This window comes from Megalopta genalis, chromosome 2 (genome assembly GCF_051020955.1).
Source record: "Megalopta genalis isolate 19385.01 chromosome 2, iyMegGena1_principal, whole genome shotgun sequence".
NCBI classification, from domain to species: domain Eukaryota; kingdom Metazoa; phylum Arthropoda; class Insecta; order Hymenoptera; family Halictidae; genus Megalopta; species Megalopta genalis.
Window position 1 is genome coordinate 16,127,876 of NC_135014.1, and position 22,599 is coordinate 16,150,474.

At 37.8% G+C, this 22,599-nt stretch overlaps 1 protein-coding gene across 2 annotated transcripts in view; it reads right to left on the bottom strand.

Annotated features, from left to right (window-relative positions):
- Positions 1-22,599, bottom strand: part of LOC117219260 (autophagy-related protein 16-1) — a 176,284-nt gene that overhangs the window by 49,812 nt on the left and 103,873 nt on the right. For both annotated transcript variants that reach the window (XM_076518590.1, XM_033468248.2), the window contains exons 2-5: positions 20,502-20,622; positions 5,254-5,433; positions 3,951-4,035; positions 713-859 (exon numbers count right to left, since the gene is read on the bottom strand). In XM_076518590.1, the coding sequence (XP_076374705.1) occupies positions 713-859; positions 3,951-4,035; positions 5,254-5,433; positions 20,502-20,592 (503 nt within the window). In that variant the 5' untranslated portion in view covers positions 20,593-20,622. The remainder of the gene's footprint in view (positions 1-712; positions 860-3,950; positions 4,036-5,253; positions 5,434-20,501; positions 20,623-22,599) is intronic.

Below are 22,599 nucleotides of genomic sequence, written 5' to 3' on the forward strand. Positions count from 1 at the left end.
GATATCAAGATCGAAGTTTCATATTTTAATAAGATTCACCGTTATTGGTAACACACAAGCCATAAAATGTCAAATAAACTTTAACAGGTTTTTTAGCATGCATGGATTTTATAACAGCCAAGGGTTTAATATCGTTATTGCACATTCCAATCGGTATCTATTTGACGTCAAAACAAAGATTACGATTTCCGTTGCTCGCGGCGCAAAAAGTGATATTTGGCCTCGAAAATACACAGTGTTAAATTTTTACAGCGGGGCCCAATGTATCGTGGGAATAAAATTGTTTGGCAAAATTTGCGACATCGAATATTGATAAAAGCGATGCCGGTACTATCGGCAATCCCGTGAAACATAGAACAAGTACCTTTTCAATTTATAGAAATACTGTACAAGATATGTAATGGTAATCATTTTCATAATGCTCGAAAAGTTTGACGGTTATTTATTCGCGCGCGAAGAATATTTTCTATATGCTTTGCATTTTATCGGTAGAGCGCGTCGTATGCAACATCGATATTCAACTGTGCGAAAAAAAAGAGAGGAAATTATTGCTACAATTATGATGCACAAAATATAAAGCACGATGTTCATTGTTACATAAATCATTCTCTGTTATCTAGCATGCGTAACACACGAAACCTGCTCGAATAAACATCATGCACCAGTTACATAAATGTTCACCGTTGATCGATGACGCAGAGAAGTTACTTACGAATGATTTTTCAACACGGTCTCGATCATATTTGTAACGACGGACCAAATGAAAACGGATCCGTCCGAAGAGCCGACAGAAATATATTGACCATCAGGGCTGAAAGTTGCTCGTGTCCAATCGAAGCCGACTTTGAAACCATCGGCACTGAAAAAAAAGAACACAAAAAGTCGGGTCATAATTGTTTTTCAAAGAGTACTCGATCGTCCAATTTTAACTTAAGTGTCTAGACCTTTAAGATTTGCGCAATCCGTCAAAATGTTCGCCAAAGCTGTACGTTCGTACAAGCAAATTTCGAAATAGATTCGATCTGCAAAAGTGTTGTCAAAGATAACAGGAGACAGAAAATTTCTTTGATACGCCGATTTGCGATAAAATTAGATTTGTGGAAGGCTTGAGAAATCGTAGAGAATCATGCCTGTGCTTCGAACTGGGGAATGAAAATTGTCGAGAATCAGCGCAGGTAATCTAGGGTTGCCACGACCATCGCACCTCCGGTACGCTAATACAACCTCGAGACATCATAAACTGGGGTTCTCAGACAGCTGCGCATCATGTGTGATCGAATCTTGTCTTCGAGACCTTATTTATGACTACCCTGCGGAACTTTATGCAAACTTCCACTTTTATGGGCAAATTTAAGGGAAATGAAATCTCCTCCGCTGATAGCTTCGACGATTTAAGGAGGTATTCCGGTTTAGACATGCGTTTTTTTAAGCTTCCTTTCTGATCTTTTCTTAATACAAACCGTAGACTGTTTTATAATTAAACTTTCATACGTACATTTACTTATAATTACAGTGTATACAGTACTTCTTCCAAGTAAAAATAATGTCAAATGTATAAGCTACAGGACATTGAAATAAGTTCCATTGGAAAAAAAGTATCTCCATGGTTGACTCCAACTGTTCCGTTAATCGGAAAAATAGGTGATAAACTATTCATGTTCATTAGGAAGGATATAATTATGGCTGGAACGAGGGAAAAGTCAAAATTTTTGTGAACAAAAAATGGTAAAACTTCAAAATTAAAGTTTATAGTTTTTAGCTCCTGTTAAATTGTTCCAAAAAACCATGAAATATACAGAAAGTACATTTTACAGGTAAAAATAAAACATACGTAACGAAGGAATTAATTTAGAAAATACTAGCAGTGACATTTCTTAGTCCTGTTGATTAAACGGATGTTGAAAAGGTTTTTGAAAAACTATTTCAATGCTTGCCACTTCTTTAAAAACATTGTTTGTTTTCACACAAAAAAGAAACATGAAATGTACAGAAAGCACATTGTTCAGATGAAAATGAAATAGATGAATCAGATGAATTAAACATACCAGCAGTGACATTTTTTAGTTCTGTCGTGTGGACAGAAATTGGAAATATTTTTTTTAAATTTCTTACAAACTTTTTTATCTGTAAAAGAAAGGGGATCAATGTTGGAGTTAGAAATGAAATGGAACCGTAGGAAATTTGGTTGATTTCTGCGCTTTGACATATTTGTGATTGTACAAGGTATCGCAAACTATGTATTTGATACTAAAATGTTGACAGCGTATAATTCCGGAATTATGTACACGAAATTTCTGTCCAAGTGTTCCCTGTTCATATACGCGACCACTCCCACGATTGCACTACTACCACTATCCTACAAACATCAATAGAAACACCAACATAGGCACATCCAAGCAATTCATACACACAGTCAACAAGAACACACGTAGCCATCAAACAGTCATCATCTAGACACACAGGCGACAGGTAACAATCAATCAGTCAACATCCCGGCACACAGAACACTGGTAACACGCAGGCAACGCATTTGTTGCAACTATTACAGCTCGATGTTACTTATATGCGGTTGGGTTAGTCATCGCATCACACCTACACAGGATCCGACTATATAGCTTCGAGCTATGAAGCTTTTGCTTTGAAATAAACGCGCATCGTGTTTCCGCTTTGGTTCAAATCGAGCAACATTTTAACAGTTTCAGTAACATCTGCTGAATAAATTTAAATTCTCTTCGGACGAATTAACATTTTGCAAAGGAGGATGCGGGTCTACGCAACTTATTCATAGCTCTAAACTAGATTACTGCAATCAAAATCTTTCTGAATATGGAATCGTCTTTTCATAAATTTTCAGACTGAGCCAAAATAAAATAATTTTTATTAGTCAATGAATCCGTTATTGCTATTTCATTGATTAAGTAATTTCAAATTGCCTTTTCGAAATTAACGATCAAATGTCAAGGATTATCTAAACAATTTATTTGCATAAATATGAAACGTCAAGTTAGACAAAATAACAATGTTAAATCATTTCTTTCGGAATTATTATCTAAGAGAAAATGATTAAACCTTCTTTTACTAAAAAAGAAATCTACTAGTTAAAGTGTTAAGATATTTTCTTAATCACGTAATTTTGCATGACAATAAAAATCAACTTTGCAAGAAACAATGACTAAATTTTACACCTGACACTACCTTTGACAAAAAGTATTCGAACACTTTATAAATCGTAATAGCTATTTTAAAACTGGTCCAAATGACTTGAATTTTTTTAATATTAAAGGGATTGGTTTACTGTATAATTACTGAAATAGTTTTCTTTAATTTTGCTATTACTTGCAATGACAAAAGAAAAGAAACTCTCGTTTTTCAACTTTTTTTATCTGAACCTGGAAGAAAAATTTTAAAAATGTATTTTGTAGATCTTCATAACTTATATGCATATTAAAAATTTCATCGGAACCGGTTGACGTTGTTACGACTTAAAAACAATAAATATCATGAAAATCGCAGTTTTTTACGGATTCCAACCAAAAACAGGTAATTTTTATATCTTTCAGTGGCCGCAGCTTGACTATGCGTCAACCGATTTTAATGAAATTTTCAGTATGCATTCCAGGTTCAGATAAAAAAGTTAAAAGATAGGAGCTTTTTTTTTGTTCTGTCATTTCAAGTAATAGTAAAATTAAGTAAAGCATTATAGTCATTGTAAAGTAAACTAGTTCCTTTAACACCTCCAAAAAAAATCATTTATTTCAGTTTGAAAAAAGTTATTGCGTTTAAAAGGTGTTCGATTACGTTCCGCCAGGAATTGTAAGACAGAAATTCCTGCTGGAATAGCTAATTGCATTAAAAATAGCGCGTTTCAGCCACGAAATCCTGAAAGGAGCTCATTCAAACACGCTGGCACTCGTTCCAACGGATTAGCTCTCGATGATAATTATACTCACCTAAACGATCCAATGATCTTCTTCATTCGTAGGTCAATAAGTTTCAGCGTGTCGTCCCTAACGCAGCTCAAAAGGTAATTTGTATCTGAAAACAAGCAGGCGTTGCCACTTGAATTCTCGTGTCGCCGACATTCAACTTAAATTGGTCGCGCTAATACGGTTAGCCATACAACTCGCGTACGTGCCCGCATAAAGATAATAAGCAATCGTTGATTACGCTCGTCCTGATGATATTCCGATCACGTTGCGAGGGAAGTTTCCACGAATTTCCGTTATTTGAACAGCCGGCGGAGCCGGACGCCGGGAAAAAAGGCGGACTCGGTGGCTTGAAATGCGCCGGGACGAATCCGCTAAGTAAGTAATTCCTTTTCGGGGCGTATAAATCTTATGAGGAGGCGTTCGGTAAAGGTATTCCGGAATCCAGCGGACACGTATCCCGGGGAATGGAATATTACACTTTAATGGAAGTATACATAATGTATTACTGCCAATGATAAAGGGAAAGCATTAGAGGGGTGCGCGATGTAATCGCGCGCAACTTTTCAACCGGTGTCGTTTTCCGCAGACGATCTATCCTCGCGTTATCTGGATTAACGAATCACGCTACCGCAACGCGTATTTTGTCAGGTTTCCTTTGCCAATCCAATGAAATTCGAGTAGAACGTGCGCACGCTTTGGCGTATCGGCGATTAGTTGCAATAGTGATTCCATAAATTTCGCTCGCTATTATATCGTCTCTGTGCGTTTCTAAAAACGAATTTTCGATTCCGATTACACGTATTAAAATTTTGTAATTCTTCACCGGTATTTATCATAGAAATTTCTCACTTTTGAACAACGTTCTTGGCTAAATAAATCGTGGCAGATTGGAATATTTTTCTCGAATTGATTTTGATGGGAATGCAGTGCCGAATTTCATAACTTACACAGACAATTCGATAAAACATCGTGTATTTTATTAGGTTTCCTGCAGAGATCGAATGATATCCGAGCGATATATACGTACGCTTTGTTGCAATAACGCTGCCATTAAATTCGAATTTGACCCGTTATTACTTACGTGTAGTGAAAATTAATTTGGAATTACGATTGCATATATTGGAACCTCCGATTTCTCATAGGTACGCGTTACGGGATTTTATGTACCGCAGTTGCGCTTTTGTCTATTTTGGAGCGATTGGAAAAAAGCGTTACAAAGGAACACACATTTTTGCCGAATTATTGGATTGACGTGGACTGTAGTGTCGGTTTTCATAAATTGCACAGAAAATTCGCGATACGCTAGTGTGCATGTAACATTTACCACGCGATAAATCCAGCGACGTGACCTTCCCCTCGAGCAGAATATCGTTTGAACTGGATTCTACTCTGGTGTCCCAGAATCTGATTCTCTGATCAAAGTGGCCGCTAATTATCGTCGAGCCTGCACCGTCGGAAGTTACAAGATCGTTGCAACTGGAGCCTGCAAATTTTGTTTCTATGCCTGCAACCAAATATTTTCACTCAATTACATCCACTGGAGAAACAAGAATTAATTATAAAACATACGCGCATTTTAATTCGTGAAAAAAGAAAAGTCGCATTTTTATGAATTCTTAAATAACCTTCGAGCTGTTACTCGGATTTTGTTACAGTCTTTTCTGCAAAAAATTCCGTACTCATTAAAAAAACAGTTCATTAATTTCTGTAGAAAATTTTGTTAGATGTCATAGTATATTAGTGGTCGTATGCGTAGGGTATACGCGTATTATTAGTTTATAAATATTTCCAGTTTTATTTATTAAAAATTACTGAGAAGATAACAATGAAATGCAAAATGAGTTAAACAGACGTCAGACATTGTTAGAGCTGGGTAGATTTGGTATTAAACAAGTTACGAATTCAAAATGAAGACATCCCCTAATTTTAAGATTCAAATATCCCCTAATAATCCCCTTATTTTAATTTCAAAATATTTTAAGAACGCGACTGAATTAATTGTCAGCTAATTTCACCAGCTGTACCCATGCACTTTGAAACAATGTACTCGTTTGAAAAATGGCGTCCACTAATTTTTCCAGAAAAAATTCCTAAAAGTCATAGCTTGTAAGAACACTTTCTTGGCTGAAAAACGACTGAATGATTTAAAGGAACGATTCCATTAATTGTCAGCTATTTTCAGCAGGTGTCCTGCCTCATTTGCATCGGCGGATCGATTCGGTGCATGCACAGTGCATTCGGAAAAGATCCCTGGCGCTGCGATCCAGTTTCTCCGTTCGGAAAGTGCAATCGAAACGCGTGCCGCGACATTCACATAAAATCTGCTTACGTCGGTGTACCTAAGTCAACGGGGTATGATGCATCGCCACGAAGTAATGGGGATCCAGTAATTCCACCCTCATAGGTAGCTAACAGCCCCGAGCGATGTCGATAACCTACGACGTATCGTTGCGGTAAATTCGACAAGCTAATTGATTGGCCGTTAAATCACGTTTGATTTAACCGGCACTGCCGGCGACAAAGAGAAGCTGCGCCGCGAACTGCCAGAAAATTCGCGCGCGCACAAAGGGTCGCCCAAATCCGAACGAATTAGCTAATGTTGTTTATAATCGGCTTGTTGCAGAACCAACGGTTGTCCTCCGAATCTCAAATCGAGCCCTATCGAAACGTTTTCATCGGGGACAAGATTCGACAATTATACTCCAACGTTCGACAAATCGAATCGGTGAAGCTGTCTCGACAAGTATTATATTTCTCGAATTTCTTTCGTCGTTCCTGATCAAAACTTTATTTCTTCTCATCGTAAAATTGCGAAACGACGCGATCGTGCGATGGCGCATAATGGCTTCATACATAATCTGCTAAATATGAATATCACTAATTTCTTGCGAAGCGAAATTAAATTTGATTCGTTTGTCATCGTAATGTAGGAATGAACGCGGACGAAGACATGTAGGAAACAAAAATTGTCTCGTTCTATGAGGGAAGTTACTAAGAAATTGCTTGATCAACGGACTGTGAAAGATGACGTAGCGCGAGGGATTAAGAAAAGACGTCCTTCGCAGTAGCTGGCCTGTAATATCACTTGTAGTACTAGATTTCTTATTGCTCCTTTTAGTAGACTAATTAAAACTTTTTTTTTACGTTTTAGAGCACGCTTTATGGAAGCAAATTTTACGTTCGAATTTGTTAATTATTTTCTTGTGGTCCGCTTGATAGCCGGCCTTGGAGATGATTGTCATGTGTAAGTATATGATGAACGAGCTCTCTATAGACCTCGTATGGTTAACGCATCGAATAAAGATCGAAATAAAATAATCTCCCCGGGCAAATTTCGAATTGCCCCGCGCAGAATGCAGCCGCCACGAGCGATTTATATATAACTCGGGGCTTATTCTTGGAACCAGAAACGGTCCAATTAGATTTTCAATTCCCTTTAATTTCGCTTTTACAATTCCGCAGCTCTGAAAGATTTTGCGGCACGCACGAAGCCTTCCAGCCCGCTGATAATTAAGACAGCCTTTAATCCGGGTAAGTCGGTGAAGCGGGAATGCAGGGTCGGGTGCTCGCAGAAGATCTATAATTTAACCGGTTCGCAATTCTAATACGAAAGTATCGGCCGGGCTGTATTAGCATTTCACCGACGGACCCGTGGAAACCGGGTGACGTGGAGCATTATTTCCATGGGCGTAAATTATGTTCGGAATCCTGCTTATTGCGCCGCGGAAATCTATGAAAACGACCGGTCTAGGAGCCACAATGCGAAACCGGAAACCACCCTCGTCTTGTAACGTACTTTTAATAACAGCGTTAACTGGCGCGGCGCAACATTGCCTACGTACGTACTCTACTCGTATTTCAAAGCCCGATGAAATTGCACGATCAGGTTTCTTTGTTGCTTTCCTTCGGCGCAGTCGTCGCATCGATGTTTCTGAGGGTTCCACGGGGGCGTTATTGAACAGTGGATAAATACGTAACCGGATAGCTTGTCTTTCCGTGGCACCAGTAAACGGATCAGCTTGTAATGCCTCGAATTTACATTTTATAGTCTGGGGGGCCATTATTCATCCTCCGCGCACCATATTATAATAATGCCATCAATGTCTCCGCTGGAAGCTGCACAATGCATCTTCGACAACGGGGAAGAATGATCGAGTACGTTAAATAATTACCAATTTGTGTACCCGCGTTCCGGCACAAATGATTTCGCAAGATCTGACATGAATTTCATGCGTGGTTTCTCAATCTTCGATATTTCTGAAGGAATCGTGCTCGAGCTTCTAAAAAATTAACTTATTGTACACGTTAATGTGAAAGTAGTACCTGTTATGGAACGTATTAGGTAACGTAATGAACTTTGTAATATTCATTTCTCTCTCATAGGAGTAAGATATATATATATATATATATATATATATATATATATATATATATATATATATAATGTATATATTTCTCTCTATTTCTCTCTCATATATCTATATATATATATATATCTTACTCCTAGAAATAGAGAGAAATATATACATATATATAATACGAATAGAATAGTAAAGTACGAGCATGTACAATCGCGGCAACGACACTAATCGTACATTTGAAACACGGATGCAAACTGTTAAAGCATCCATATTCGAGTAATCATTTTATTTTATAGCTGATTATAACACAACAGTATTTGCACGAATGATTTTATAAAGAACAATGTTCAAAAATATAGCTAGAATTTTTACATCCATTTTCATGCGCTCTATCTATTTTTGTTTTTATTATATTACTTCTGCCTGTGATTCAACTAGAGATCACAATTGCGACGGTGTTTCATAATAGGCGCGTTCACCTCATCAATGACTGAACCTTTCGAAATATTTTTATACTGCGGACATTATTTTAACTGTATTAGAGAAGAATGTTCTTTGTTATTCCTCGATTCATTGTACTTCGTTGGCAACCAATCGATACCACTTTGATATACAAATACAATCAATTTCTTCAACAATGGCACCGCAGTTTCGACGCGATTCGAATGAAGAATAATTTTCGAAAGCGGTCTCACACGGTCTGTCCGCAAAACTATTTCGCGCAAACAGTTTCATCGCGCAGAACGAGCGGGCAATAAAGTTCCCACCAGGAGCGAGCTAACAGAAAAGAGGAGAGCCAGGCCATTTGCGACATCGTGTTGGTACGCGCGCGAAGAATCTGATTTATAATCGCGTCGTATGCGAACTGTGTGCGCGCGCGCCTTCAGTGTCGAAAGCACGATCAAGTGTCATTTGCAGGGAATCCTTTTAAGGGCGAGCCGTAGACGAGAGATTCCCCCGCGATGAGGCAATGAATAAATATTCCAAACTCGCCGAGCTTATTTGCAAACGTTAACGATGATTACGCGGTTGAATCCTAATGATAATGCCGGCGGAATACGAGCATTACCACGACAAGTAACTGCTCGTGGAAGAGAGCTAACGTACCAGAGACATGCTAAATGAATTCAGTTACCAACACTTATTGTTAGCAATGGATCCTGGTACTTGACTTTCTGACGTGGAACAGAAATTACTTAACTGCGAGTGCGATACCGCCGGTGTCATTAATCACGGGCGAAATTCTTTGTTAGTAACCTGTCCGCTCGATGATCGTTCTTTGTTCCTTTCTCAAAGGCACTGTTGGCAAGTCCACCCTCGAGCTATTGCTTAGGGATTCGTTAAATTGAGGTTCGATTGTAACGACGTTTTAAACGGTTTACCAAGACAAATTCGAAACATTTTGTTCGAGACGCGCTGTCTGTAATTTCAGATGAACGGCATAAATATTCTGAAGTGTTCTATTACATCACAGATGAACTTAAATATGAAACAGACACAGAACGGACAGCTATTATTCCAAATTTACCATCGAATTAACCCTTTGCACTATGATTTATTCGTTCTTAACCCGATGAGTGCCTTTTTAAATAGGTAGCGGTTTTTATTGCGATATATTAGAAACATCTGATTGTTACTAGAATCATTACAACGCAAAAAAGTTAAACTATGATTAGAAGTTACGATTGTAAATTTTAACTCTCTAGTTTCGGTGTCATTAATTAATCAGTTAGCTGTTACAATCTCTTTGAAAAGTGTGTCAATTACTATAATTATACTGTATATATTTAATTCTCTTCATATTATATTACACAACACATATACATTACGAAGAAATGGCAACATTTTATATACCGACGAGTATACTCACCAAAAACAACTATGTAATTGGTTCAAAGACTTTAAAGATACATTTATGGGTTATTTATTCAATTTATATGTTACTTACGGTAAATGCTACAATAACACTTGTTAAAAATCAGAATAAATGACTTATTGTTACTTTTATAAACTAATATAAAACAGCCGTTTTTTGTAATCTTTCTGTAAATCTTGTGTTAACATTGTAGGAATGATAAGAGCTCTAATTCGGCTTTTGACCTATTAAAAAACTTCCTAACAGAACCAGACAATTTTTCTTTCTTGTATGTCTCCATTTACTTTGAATACTAGATTTCAATCAAATTTTGTTTCAATTTAGGAGAAATCAATAACATTCGTATTTGATAGATTATGCATGAAGTGTTCGTCACGAGTCTCGCTCGTTGTTATAGCGCGAAGGATTAATGTGACGCAGCACATATTCCTACGATCGTTCGCAAGGGCGACAACTGAAGTGACTTTTATCGACGTTGATAAACCGAGTTAACTAATTTAAAAAAAAAAGTGTCCGTGACCGGTGGCCGATGCTTTGAAATATCTGAAGCATAGGCGATCGAAGGACTGGGGAATGGGTCGAAGAGGGATAATACGCCGATAGAAAATAGGCGATCCACTTTAAGCATCCTTTTTGTCTTAAAGCGTTCTAGATAAACGATAATTCACGGTTAAACGCGCTTTCAGCGACGCCGGTCTCTATTGTCCGCTCCTTGCGTAGCGAGATTTATTTGCGCAAAACTTTTGTACACCGGCGTCCGCCTTTCCCAGATAGCTGAGCGGCTTGGTTTTCACTATTTTGCCGTGGGACCGCCAGCACAACAAAAGCGTAAAAGCCCAAAACCGAAATGGATGTCCGGGCTTGGGTCTTTGTGTAACAACCTTGCCCGGCCCCCGCCCCCCGATGCCGGCAAAATTAACTCCGGCGTACAATGGTCTCGAAAAGTATTTGCACACTAAATCTTCGATTTTCAAAAATCCGATATTTACACTCTCGTAATTTCGTAAGAACAAATCGTGCAACGATGAACGTGGTTTCATCTTGAAACTCGAAGCTGCTTCCGCAGTTTGTGGCTCATTTTAATTGAAAATGATTTTATGCGCTATATAGGGTGTTTCATTTAACTCACTTTAATTTTTCTTGTTGCCACTGTATGTTGTCAGACAATACGTATTTCGAACGAAAATTGTTTGATATAAAGAGGAGCGTACGCGGTAGCAATTAATTTTTTACTATTTTCCTCTTTTTTTTATCGAAATATGAAGATCACTTATCCAAATAAGGAACACTTACACATGTGCCATTCGTTTTCTGTCGCCAACATGCTTGCATACCAACGTTTTCATTTCTTACGTTAAAAATCATCCAAAGAATATCTCGATAAATATTAATTTATGATAATAATTTTTTAGTCTGTATTTAATAGACTTTCGAATGGCATGATTAAATGTTGCACTTTATAGTTGTAAACTCAATGTGACCGTCATTCTGTGATAAAAAAGGAAAATAGCAAATTATTAATTGTCACTGTGTATGCTCCTTTTCATGGCAAACTTTCGTTCGAAACATTTTTTTATTCAGCGTGTAGTTTGCAAGACAAGATAAGGTGGAAGAGTCAAATAACTCACTCTATATAATGCAGTGAGTGAGAAGCTGAAGACGTGTTCCTTATAAAATATGAAATGTCTCTAAAAACGTTAGAAAATTGTTTTCGTAATTGAATTCACCACAGATTTCAAGATTGAAATTTCCGCTTTACAAAAACACCATGAAGTTTGATGTACGATGTTTTTTGGTCGTTTCAACCAGCTCTGAACGAAAGATGTACCGCCAACTTTGTACTAATGTATGATACACTATAAGTAAACACGAGATAGCTAAATAAATCATACGTCAAGCGGAAAGCAGTTACGAATAAGTTCTGGAAAACTATCGTACTAATGGAAACGTCTAAAAAGGGCCGTGTTGGAAACACTTTTTCCTTTGTCTCGGAGAAATGTAGGAAGAACGAACGTGCAAAGTAGACGCACCCGCATTCAGGAATCCGCTGTGTGCGTAGAACGAGAAAATAAAAGGAACAGCGGAGGCGAAAAAGAAACATTTCAGGTTAGTAGACAAATCACATTTCACCTTCCCGCATATAGTTCGTCGAGTGTTTGCATCCGCTTGGGGCGACTTGCTGAAATGAATCACTTTAGAAACATTTGTTCGCGTGCAGAAGTGAATTCGCGGCTGGACGTGCTTCTACTTTGCGTGCATTTTTAAATTTCGCTTGAAACCTCCTACGGTGGCCGTTCAATGCAACAGTCTTTTAATACGAAAGGAATAGATTAACAGACTGTGGATGTGTATCTGTATGCAGAATAGACGCTTCTTGCATCGTTTGCGAGAACAGAAGTCGCCAATGACTCATTAATACAGTAATTTCTCCCTAATTCGCGTTCAGATTGCGCACAAAAGTGGACAATTTGAGAAATGGTGATAGGATTAGTCGACTCTTGCAGCTCGTTTTTATAGTTACCGATTGACAACAACTATAAAAATCGTATCTCGACTTACAAAATTGTCCATTTTTGTGCGCAATCTGAGCGCGAATTGGGAAGAAATTACTGCAGTCGCAAGTTATGATCTTAGAAAATGTTTTCTAAAGTATGCAGAAATGATGGAATAGCATAAAGGAATAATTTATTGGATACATAGATTGAAATTATAAATTAATGGAAATGCTGACCTCGATATCGTATTCATGTATATTTAACGAGTGCAAACAGAAATGTCGTAAACAGATAATTAATTAGGTATGCAGATGAACAGCACGAGATCTGCTAAACTAGAGTAAGAAAATGAACGGTGACACAGAGAGTGGGAAGCTCCAGAAATTATGGAACTTGGTCAAGAGCATTGTTTTTGAAACTAGTTTTCGTATCAGCGGTAGAAATCAGCGTGGTGCATCAAAGAACGAGTACTTAAATTGTTGCAACCCAAGCATCTTCAACCGTAGGTTGAAAATAGGAAATGTATTAAAGATTAATGTGCGCTTGTTTTCGTTTGCATCAAATTAACTAGAAAGTTAATGGGAGCTCGCATGAACCTTAACGGTTCTCATTAATCTGAATCTAGAAATCTTTCGAAAACACGTTACGAAGCGTGCTACGGTGTTACGAGCTGGCGTCTTAATTTTCAAACGTTCCCGAAGCAATTACGTGCAAAGAAGCGGCCGGGACAGCTTGGAAAAAGCAGCGGGAACAGGAGAAAAACGAAATTGTTGTCTAGGCAGAGGAAGATTTAGAGGTTTTAGATGTTCTTAGACGTCTCGTCGTAAAAGTGTTTCCTATGGGGTGCGTTTAATAGCGTGGATGAATTTCGCCAACATATCATCACGAATCTCTGAAGCACGACCGTATATCTGACGGAAGAAATTTAGTGTGATCGTAAAAGCTGTAGGGGGTACCCGCGGTTGTGCACCTGACTGACGGGAATCAAGATTTCACGAACGAATCCTCCGCGCTTCCTGACAACCCGGCGAACGCAAATTCAATTAACTGTTCAAGGTCACTTTCCCGGGCATGAATGAGGCAATGAAGCGCCTTCTCTCCCACGGTGTCAACGCGCGAACGCTATATTTAGAAGATAAAGAGAACGTCGCTCGCGAGCATCGCATCGAATGGCGAACGATGGGACATCTGTTGAACCCATGCTGCTTATACTGCCCCGTCAAACTGCTGACAGACGTCACGGAAAGGATATACGAAATAAAGATGCCGATCATTATTTTTTAGTCGATATGAATTACCGCCCTTCCAGTTGCAACAGACAGGAATAGGAGGGTTTACCGACTTTCAACGCAATCGAACCGATGGCGAACCTATGGTTGTTTGTATAAGACATGCATATTTTTACCGAATTAGAAGCAAAATGGTGGTTTCAGATGAGATTCGGATTATTTAATTCAGGATTCTAGTTGCAGAAAATTCGAAATCATAGTAGAACTGTTTCAGTGCTGTCTTTTAATTTTTTTTAAATTCATTTACAAATTAAGACAAGGTAAAATATTTTCCCCTTTCGTTCTCCCTCGCTCGCCACTTACGAGGAAAACGTGGGCTAATAATAACACCAACACCCTGTATTATAAATTCATTGCGATAACTCGAGGGTTTCCGGTCGAGTAACGACGAAGCGGATGGGTGCCAGGTCATTTTGAGCCAACGCGAAAGTTTGTTACACGCATGCTATCCTCGAAAGGTTTGAAAGGTTACAAATACTGCGAAAGCTATGTTTAATAATAGAAGCGACGTGCATATGGTCGTACAACATTTTCATTGTATAGCTGCAGTATTGTCGATTTACCAAAATGACTAACCTTTGGCAGACACTAAAATTTTTACTTAAAAATGCCGTTGTTTTATTTTTATTTTGCACCGAGTGCCGCAGTTTATTAACACGTTCAATGCAGAATATCAACTCCAAAAATTCCCACAATATCGAAGTCATTTAATTAATGGAACCGAAACTACAAAGTTGAATTTCACTATCGGAGATGATAGATTAATACTTTTGAATTCTAAAAAGCCTAGTAATATTCAGTTCGTTCAGTGTATTGTAATACGAAACGAATTTTTGAAACTAGCCAAAAATTAGTGTCAACCATATGGGATCGACGTGGCACTTAACATGTTAACCACTTGTACTACGATTTCTTTTACAACTGCGTTGTTGCACACGTCTTCGTCTTGATTAATTTCTTTATTCCGTAATTTAATAGAACGAGACAATGCGTGTTTCTTGTACGTGTTCATTTACTTTCATTTCTAAATTGTGATAGCTAGACTGCGGATTTTATGCATTTATGGCAAAATTCAGTAGTTACAGATAGATGATTCAGACGAGCATGATATATGCATTTAAGCGACAAATGACATATGCAATATATTATTGCATACGTTTTCAAACGTAAATATGCAAAACATATGTGATATGTAAAATATGCAAAATGAAAAATATATTTTTAGGATCACCTGATCATGTCATAAATTTCTGTACACATACTACCCTTTATCCGAACATTTATTTTTATGATATATTCTGGTATCCAAACGTTTTATTATTTAATCATTGTATTATTTTGATACATTATCGTCTAGTAGAGAACTCGAACAAAACGTTCAGATAATGGAATGTTTTGATATCAGGATATTAGAAAAATAAACCATTGGATAAAAGAGTCTCTACTATAGCTATTTTCTAGTAATAATATTGCGAATTATGCTCCGATAATATCGCTCTTTGCACGATAACATTACAGAACAATCGTTGACAGGATTGTTCCGAGTACAGGAAAATTTGATTTGCAATGCAGGTTTGTTGGCGAACCGAGAAGTACACGTTTCAGATAATTTAAGATGGTCCTTTCGAGCATTATTGCAAATTAATACAACCGGTACATTGTCGTCGAATCCAGCTCGCAGCTGTGAATCCCTGTGTCAATAGAATTCCACCCTAGTTGGGTCGTACTTCAGGATTCTATAGCGGCGTTGTCCAGAGTGTAAATCGATATCTGGAGCGGCCCTTCGAATGATATGGTTTCACGAGATTAGTCAGCGGTCCATACGAATCGAATCTAAATCCTGCATACATTTACTAACCGTGGCTCAGACCGTTTCATTTGCGCAGCTCATATCAGCTGGTCACTTTCCTGCAGCCCCGATCCCACTCCACCGGTCCAATTTACTTTTCGGGCCCCTTAGTGCCACCCGTATTTGCCGAAAGAGCCATACGTTGTCCTTAGTTCGCCCCGGTAATAGCTACTTTCGTGTGCCAGCAAGTTATCACCTTTTTAGGATACCGCTATTACGCCGGACCCGCGCTGCACCGAAATGTGCGCAGGCCTAATTTGCTCAAGCTTTAAACTTCAAGGCTCATATATCACTTAGGAAATATTTCGGAAAATTCGGGACGCTCGGCGAACTAAATCACGGGTTTAATCTCCCGAGCGGATTTTGCTGCAACAATTTTTGATCCTCTGAAAGTGGAGCGGCGAAAATGCTTAAAAATGTTTCACCAATATGCCATCGACTTTCAAGTTTAATGAACCCTCTGATAGAGTGCAGTGTGATCTTCTTCGATTCTATTAGGTGTACAAATCGGATCCGGTCCTTCTGTTCTAACATTCAACTTCTATTTCTGGAAATATGCAAATGGCTTTAATCATTAAAGTAATCCCCGTTTCTTTCGACGAACATTCTTCATCCACGACTGACGAATACCATCGTTAAAAAAAACCTGACCGTTCGTGTCATACTTTTGTTTCGTTGCTTTTCGTTATGTGTTTTAATATTTGAATACGAACATATCTTCGAGAAACTCTGCGTTCTAATGCACCACCTTTTTAAAGAAACGCTTCAAACGATTTTATTTTAGTTTTCGCGGAGGAAGCTATTTTAAATATTAATAAGAAATTATTTCAGATACTTATAAAACGAAACTCTGAAACGAAATTTTTAGGACGATTATTACCAATCCGAAAATCTCGCACAAAAAAATGTTGGTTACGATAACTGAGAAATATAGTCCTGTTCTATCAGAACACCGCCACGTGAATTTTTCTATGTCCGGTAACTCAATTCGGTGAACGGACCGTAGTCAAAATAACGTTTATGATAAATTAGAGGTAGTTAGAGGTAGAGGAGAACTAGAACCTATTTGTACACCTACTATTTGTCGCTGATTAGTTCAGAGAAATTGATTGCACTAATTGAATGCGAATTATTCGCTCAGAGGATGAAACTCTTAGCACCTTCGATTTCGTGGTATGCGCTAAAAGATGCTAATCGGGCCCTAAATGCCTGTGCAAATACAAGCCTGCACGGACCAGTGTACACGAGCAAATGCTTAATTAAAGTCCTAGACAATAGCACGTTTCACAAATCCGTAAAATCCGGAGCCGAATGATAAGATCGAGGGGGGGCAGGAAACACGAACAGGTAATTACATTTGCAATTAAAAATAACGAGCGGCAGACGCGCATTAACGAAATCGGCGGTGAGAATTGCGAAAATTCTGCAAGTCCGCGTTGAAGTCGAGGAGTTTGATTGGCCTCGCCCAGCATATAGGAATCACTTCGAAGGTTTGAGCGTCGCTTCCTGCAGGATTTCTTCCCGAAGCCCGTTCTATGTAGATGCGAACGATGACTGGCGGAACGGGCTGAACCCGTACTAAAGTCTGATCCCCGATCGTAACAGTCGCCTTCGAATAGATAACAGGTTGGTATAAAGCACCGGTGTACAGGCTGTACAAGGCTGTCCGTTGTTTTGCTACTGATTACTTCTATTTTATCTTTGATTGATACGTTCGCGAACAGAAACCGGACGTCGAAGTTTACCATGCTCCACTCGGATCTTGTATCGATGAGCGATTTTTTTCTCGACTTCTAGTCGGACTGATGAACCGCTTGTCCATCGAACTGTTTAAATAGATGACTACCGCGAGCCGAGCTCCGAGCATAAGTTCTTCCGGGCAGCCCCGATAAAGCTAATTGCGATGCCAGGAGAAACCACTCAAAAGGATACGGTCTTCAGCCGAATTTCTCATGGATGTTTAAGAGCTTCGATGTTAAATTTCTGTTGGCCTGAGGTCTCATATAACAGCTGATAAAGAGCTTCCTGGGCTTGTACGAAAATTTTAAAGAAACTTGTGTGCAAGTTTTCTGAGGATTTCGATCCTTTGTTCATTTCTATTAATCTACTTAAACTGCTGTTACAGAAAAATGACTTTTACACGAGTAAGTGTAAGACAGATCTAAAAAGAAGTTGGAAAATCTATTGCCAGTTCGTAGTACAATATGATTGATTGAACACTGTGTAAATTATTTAATTTTCTAAGCGGTTCAAGTGTCAAATAAAGAGTAACTGTCCTATTCCAAGACTCTGTAGATTCTTGTGGATCGAATTAAAATTGATAGTCCGAATTACACATTTTTTACATACTGTTTTCTTGCGATGCAATTGCAGTTCGTAGTCCAATGTTGAAACATTAATAAGAATTTTTTTAAGTTTACACAGTGTTCAGTTGAAAGCTTAGTCCCATTTCTAACTTATGTTAAAAAATTCTTCTTGATATTTCGACATTAAGAATTCATGTAATTTTATCTTATACTTGTCCTTATAATTGTGCTCTGTCTAAACTATTTATGCTTTCAAGTGGTTCTAGTATCAACTAAACAATAACAGATTTATTCTGAGATTCTATAGGTTCTTGAGCATCGAATTAAAAATGATAGTCCGAATTACACACGTTCCGCGCAATGTTTCTTTGTTTTTATAATGCAATCTAGTAAAAATTATAAGAACATATTCATTCTCTGACGATTTCCCAATTATTCTTATCAAGGACTCGTTTAACGAACAGCGTCATCCATTAGCAATGTCAATGTTAGCGACCAAAAACTCTTCGTGCAAGGAAAAAGTGCAGATTGAAGCAAGTTAGGAGAGATTCCGGTAACTCGTGATAAGAACCTTATCGGCTTAATTAATCCCACAAAGTGAGGACGCGACCCAAGATCATTTTTAGTCGATCCTCCTCGTTAGAGAGCCTTAAGTTCCGTGAAAATAATGTATTTCCGTGGAATCGACGTCGTATTTCACCAGCACCGTTTTGTAATTGCTTCCGAAAAAACAGCAAAATAAAGAACGAAATGTTAAACACAGCAAACAATAGCTGATCTCAAGTTTATCACTAGACCAAGGATCTAAAGAAATTTTTATTCGATTCCCGTTTGTTATAAACGAGACAAAACTTTTTTTTAAATAATACAAAACTCCGCAGTTTCTTCAGTCATGTTGTTTAGTAATGAATTAAACATATTCTGAAACATATTCTGATTCAATGGCTAACTTTACTCTGAAAAATATTTTTAATCAAACGTAAAAGTTTCGATAAAATTTTAGAAAATGTATTATCATACGTAACGAAAAACGTATAAAAATGATCAAGATATTGAGTTTGAAAACTGAGTGATATATCACTCTATTATACTTTCGCACGACTGTCTACTCTGTCTGTTTGTGATACACTGATTCTACTTGCACGAACATCGCGGGGATTATCGCATACAATTTCTTTTTCTGCGCTACGAAATTGTTCTAATATTTCGCTGTTATAATTCAATACTGAGACATTTAAAAAAAAAGTCTACTATTTCATACGAAATATTATTATTGATATTATTATTTATATTAATATTAATATATTATTATATATTATATTATATATATATATTAATATTAATATTATTATCTAGGTAATGCAATAAGGCAAAAGCATTAATCGTCATATCTCACTGTTCCATTTCCACGTTCTTTGTGCGTACCTGGAGAAATATTGAGATAAAGATATGGATAACGATGAATTCAACATACATTAGTATAAAATTTAGTGAAAACAATATTTCATTATTTTCGAGAGCGAAATTATTATTGGGAAAATAAAACTTTAAATGCCTTCTTCTTTAAACTTCATTATTTAGGCATATCTCAGTATTGAATTAGACCAGAATTTGTGTGTAGAATTTTGGCAATACGTCTTGAAACGATAATAATCGTTTATTAATAATAATTTGAGTCACAATTTCTAAAAATTTAATTGAACTGTAGCATATAAGATTTACGTATTAATCAGAAAGAAATCAAGAAAATAAATTCGATAGACTGACAGATATATTATGCAACTTGAAGCACGACTAAATACCAAGCATTAGTGATCAGAACTTTAAGCGACAATAAATATCTCGAAAGTGAAAACATGTGACATGCGGCGTTCTTCCTTGCAACCACAGAATTGAAAGCAGAGGATGCTGATCTAATCGTGGCCACGAAGTGGAACTATCAGGAGACCTTTGCCATGTTCGTGTGGTCTCATTAACCAGTTACCATTAAACAGCTAATCGATTCTATTCGGCTTATAAATCCCGATCGACTCTAGCGTCCATAATCTGTTAGGGACGAGCTATCAAATTTACATAAAATAAGCCCGCTTCTTATTACCGACTGGGGGTGGCCTGAAACTTATGGCCTGTAGCGTGTGTATCCACGAATGATACCATATACGTTTCGTTCGTCTTGTTTTATTGTTATCTCGAGGCGTCTTTAAGTGTATTAGTATTATACGCATGACTAATGCGAATAATGAAGGATGCGATTACCGTTAATGCTGTACATTACTTTCTGTCTGTGCGGCAACGGAAAACGCGTTCCGCGCTCGCCAACGACCCGCCGGAATAAACGCTCGTGCTGATAGGTTAAACGTTTCTATTTGCTTCGATGCTGCTGCTTGCTTACTTACACGCCTTGCTACGCAGGTCCCAAATTTTTAGGGTACGGTCGTAACTGCCTGTAACTACTTTTGAAGGCTCGCCAAGAAACTTCGCCGCCATCACCTTCCCGCAGTGGCCCGTTAGAGTGTGCTGAAGCAGAAACGGGAATGTCGTTTTAGAACATTTACCAACACGTTTTGCGTGATAATAGGATATTCGGTAACATACGTGACGTGTTAAAAAGGATTAAGAGCAACGTTCGCCGGTCGAATTCTATTGCCAACTGCACCGTCCGAAATATTCCGCAGCCGAAGCGCAACGCACAGTGCAGTTCCATGCTCATATATCGGATTAATGTGCCAATAAATCTTCAATGACAAATTATACGTGGAACAATTACTTAAAATTTATTTAGCAATTCTTGTTTTCGATGACGATTACCATTATCGCATTTGAATACACTCTTCCAATGTTAATTAACCGGTTAGCCATCGCAATCCCATTCGAAAGTGTGTAAAATACTGTGATTATACTGTATATGCTTGATTTTCTTCGTATCTTGTTTAAATACTTTCGTAAAATGTGTAATTTCATACAGAATATCGGGATATATGGATATCCTATTTAACCACTTCGACGAGCATACTCGTCATGAAAAAATGATAATATTTTATGTTATAATATCAGTACACTCGTCAAAAGCAGTTAATTGGTTAATAAGCATAGTAAGTATGAAGTTGTAATAATCATTAATTTTCTGTAAATTATCAATAATTAAATTAAAGTACAACGGTAACTAGACTGTGGATCTTATCAATTTATAATAAAAATGGTTGCATGAAGAAGGACCTAAAAATACCAAAGAAATACCAAAAGAACATAATATTGCTGGTATATTATTTACGATCTTTCAAATACAGACAATTGTTACTAGTGGATAACTAGTCTCCAAATTATAGCACGAATTAATTGCAAAACAATTCATAAATAAGTTGTGAACAACCAAGTTTGTTTTTAACTAAGGCACCGCGCCATTAGCACGGTTCATGAATATAACGTGGAATAGCAATTACTGAAAATTATATTATAATTTACATGTAACTAATCGCGTTCGTATCTACGAACTAATTGGGAACTCGTGTATCAATTATGAATTTCCTATTATCTAAATTATTCAACCTTATTCACATTGTGTGTACCTAATCCGCCGATTGTTGTTGCTAATGATACGTAAAAATGCGGAGAATAAATACGATGTGTTTACTCGGCGAACGAGAATGTTGCGTAACGTGCTCCAGTTTCAGGTAGCATTGTCTATTCTTTTCTCGAGTGTAATCCATATAATCTATTATTATAATTAAGGTCAGGTTTCATGGCGGTCGCCAGAGTTCGTCTCACGTTTGCGTACATATTTATAATGCTAATGTTTGTCTTCTATTTTTATGTACCTGTTGCTTTTCTCTCCTATTAATACACACAGCAGGGACACTAGTATCATGATCATTACTAATTAGCTTTCTATATTCATGGGTCACAAAAATGTCGAAGAAAGGCCTTCTTTCCATTCTCTTAGAACCGTCCGCTAATTTCCTTTGACTCCTTTATACTCATTATTTTCACGATCCCAGCGTTAAAAACACTGTCTAATTAATCTGTCGTCATTAGTCGCAATTAATCTGAATGTTCTCCTTCGAGGCAGCAGCTCGGGACTACAGAGATTATGGTCTGCTATAAATACCAAAATGAAACGCGAAAGGGGTTTAAAAAAAAATGTCCGCTGAAGCTTTTCACCGTTGAAAGCTTAAAAATAGGAGCAGCGATAAAGTTAGCTCGCACACGGCCTGTCCTTTCCGCGCTGCCATTTAATGGTAAAGAATTCAGGCGTGACGTCGACAAGAGGGGCACAAACAACTCGAGAGGGTTCTTCCCTGTGAAAAGGGCGGGGCGGTGGAACGGGCAGGGGGCCACACGCCATGGAAAAAAGGACTTCGCCAATTTTAAGCTACACGGTCGTCGGGAGCTCTTGAAAAATGTCCTAATGTAAATTAATGGCCTGGAAGTTTAGCCGGAAGGGCTCTAACGTGAAAGAAACACAGGTAAGGGAGCACAGCGGCCACCTATGCTCTA